Source organism: Octopus bimaculoides, chromosome 4 (genome assembly GCF_001194135.2).
Source record: "Octopus bimaculoides isolate UCB-OBI-ISO-001 chromosome 4, ASM119413v2, whole genome shotgun sequence".
NCBI classification, from domain to species: domain Eukaryota; kingdom Metazoa; phylum Mollusca; class Cephalopoda; order Octopoda; family Octopodidae; genus Octopus; species Octopus bimaculoides.
In genome coordinates, this window is record NC_068984.1 from 144,887,651 (window position 1) to 144,889,529 (window position 1,879).

Sequence of the window (1,879 nt, forward strand, 5' to 3'; positions counted from 1 at the left end):
AGAGAGAGAGAGAGAGAGAGAGAGAGAGAGAGAGAGAGAGAGAGAGAGAGAGAAAGGGAGCGAGAGATTCTAAGGTGAATAAAACCTGGTATGACGTTTGAACACACACACACACATAGAGTGAAGTCTGGTAAAACTTGTCTCTTCTTACATGACATTAGTCTGGGCCAACAGGCTGCAAATTGGATGCACCCTAATTGAACAGATACATCTTCGTATTGAATACATTTATACCGACACTCACTCACAGACGGAATATCATTTATAGGGCTTTTTTAAAAAATACACACACATATATATATATACATATCCCTCTCTCTCTTTCTCTCTCTCTTATATATACTCAACCATTTATCTATTTCTCCCTATATATATGTAATTATATATATATATATATTTGAATCTATATATGTATAAACTGTGACATTCTTTGACGAAATGTGGTTTGATCTTCGAACAACACTATGTTTGATCGTTCTCAGCTGTTTGTTAACATTTTCCAGTGCTGTCAATCTTTTTGCGGGTCTTCAACTTGATTTTGTCGGTAAGTTCATCCAGAATATCTTCTCCATAGATTTTATTATTATTACTATGTATGTTTTTTTTTAAGTGTGTGCCATAGAACCCAAAGTTTTCATGAGAATTTCATGGACGGGTTTTCTGAAAAGCTGAGCAAAAAAGACGACATGAGTTACCAACCTGCAGGAACAATTTTATAATGTTTTACAGGGACAGGAGCAAATTTTCGGAACTTTTGGTTCCAAAGCATTTCCAAATTGCTGATTTTTCCGAACCAGGAGTGATCACCTTGGTCAACACTAAATTTACTTAAATAAATGAAACACAGGTAGAAGTTCCTGCTGGTATTCGTGAAGATTATAAGAGATTCCAGACCATCAGAGTCGCCAAAGTCGGTGTTGTACCTCTAATGCGTTATTGTATTGTGTTGTTGTTACTTAGATCAGTCGATTCTGATTCAGTAGGCCTATGAACAAATTCGTTCCACTTGTGGCCATCCCATTCTTTTTTTAATTTCAGACAATGTCTCTATTATATCTACATCGATTATCTAAAGCAGTGGTGCTCATCCATTTTTTATCTATGGACTCCTTTGAATATTATTTTATTCTTGTGGACCTCCATAAACCATTCGATATTTAAAAACTAGTTTTATACACACTTCTTTCAAAATTCCTGTTTTGTTTCTAACACACTTCCTTATTTAAGCTAAGAAGAAATGTCAGAGAAAGAAACCAACCGAGTCGTTTCTGGCAATAAATACATCTAACGCAACATAAACTAATACCGTGGATCCAATTTACTGTTTTGATTGTGTTGGCCCCAAAATCTTTATATTAGACCCCAAATGTCATATGGACCCCGGTTGAGAACCACTGATCTAAGGTGTCATTATGTTTTTTTTAAACAGCAGGATGAGATATGAGGGAGATTTCACTGCTATTTCTAACAGGCTGAGGATCCACGTAGAAGTTCGCTTAGTTGTTACTGTTGTTTAAACCCTTGATCAATCTTCATTGAACTAACTTTTTATCAAAGGTGTTCCAGCCGCGACCATCTCGTCTCTTTGTATATCATGGACTACATTGTTCAATATATCCTCCTTTAATTAAGACGGTAGATTCTGATTTGAAGGAGAGTTACCTGTTATTTCTAGCATATCGAGCGACCGTATTGAAGCTTCTTCTTCTGGACAATGTTCAGTTGTGGTGCTTTAACATATATAAATATTTTCCCGAGGTAGACATAGTACCACGTATTGTAGTAGAGGGAGAGAGAGAGAGGGGGAGAGAGAGGGGGAGAGAGAGAGGAGGAGGAGGAGGAGGAGAGAGAGAGAGAGAGAGAGAGAGAGAGAGAGGGT

The 1,879-nt window shown here is 37.1% G+C and overlaps 2 protein-coding genes across 2 annotated transcripts in view; both read left to right on the top strand.

The window, feature by feature from the left end:
• Positions 1-185: 185 nt before the first annotated feature.
• LOC106878757 (uncharacterized) overlaps positions 186-1,879 on the top strand; it is a 401,005-nt gene continuing 399,311 nt past the window's right edge. The window contains exon 1 of the mRNA XM_052967581.1: positions 186-201. The gene's annotated coding sequence lies outside the window, so the exon portion shown is untranslated. The remainder of the gene's footprint in view (positions 202-1,879) is intronic.
• The window catches only part of LOC106878760 (uncharacterized), a 109,042-nt gene continuing 107,578 nt past the window's right edge, over positions 416-1,879 (top strand). Inside the window, exon 1 of the mRNA XM_052967579.1 lies at positions 416-544. Coding sequence (XP_052823539.1) covers positions 439-544 — 106 coding nt within the window. The 5' untranslated portion in view covers positions 416-438. The remainder of the gene's footprint in view (positions 545-1,879) is intronic.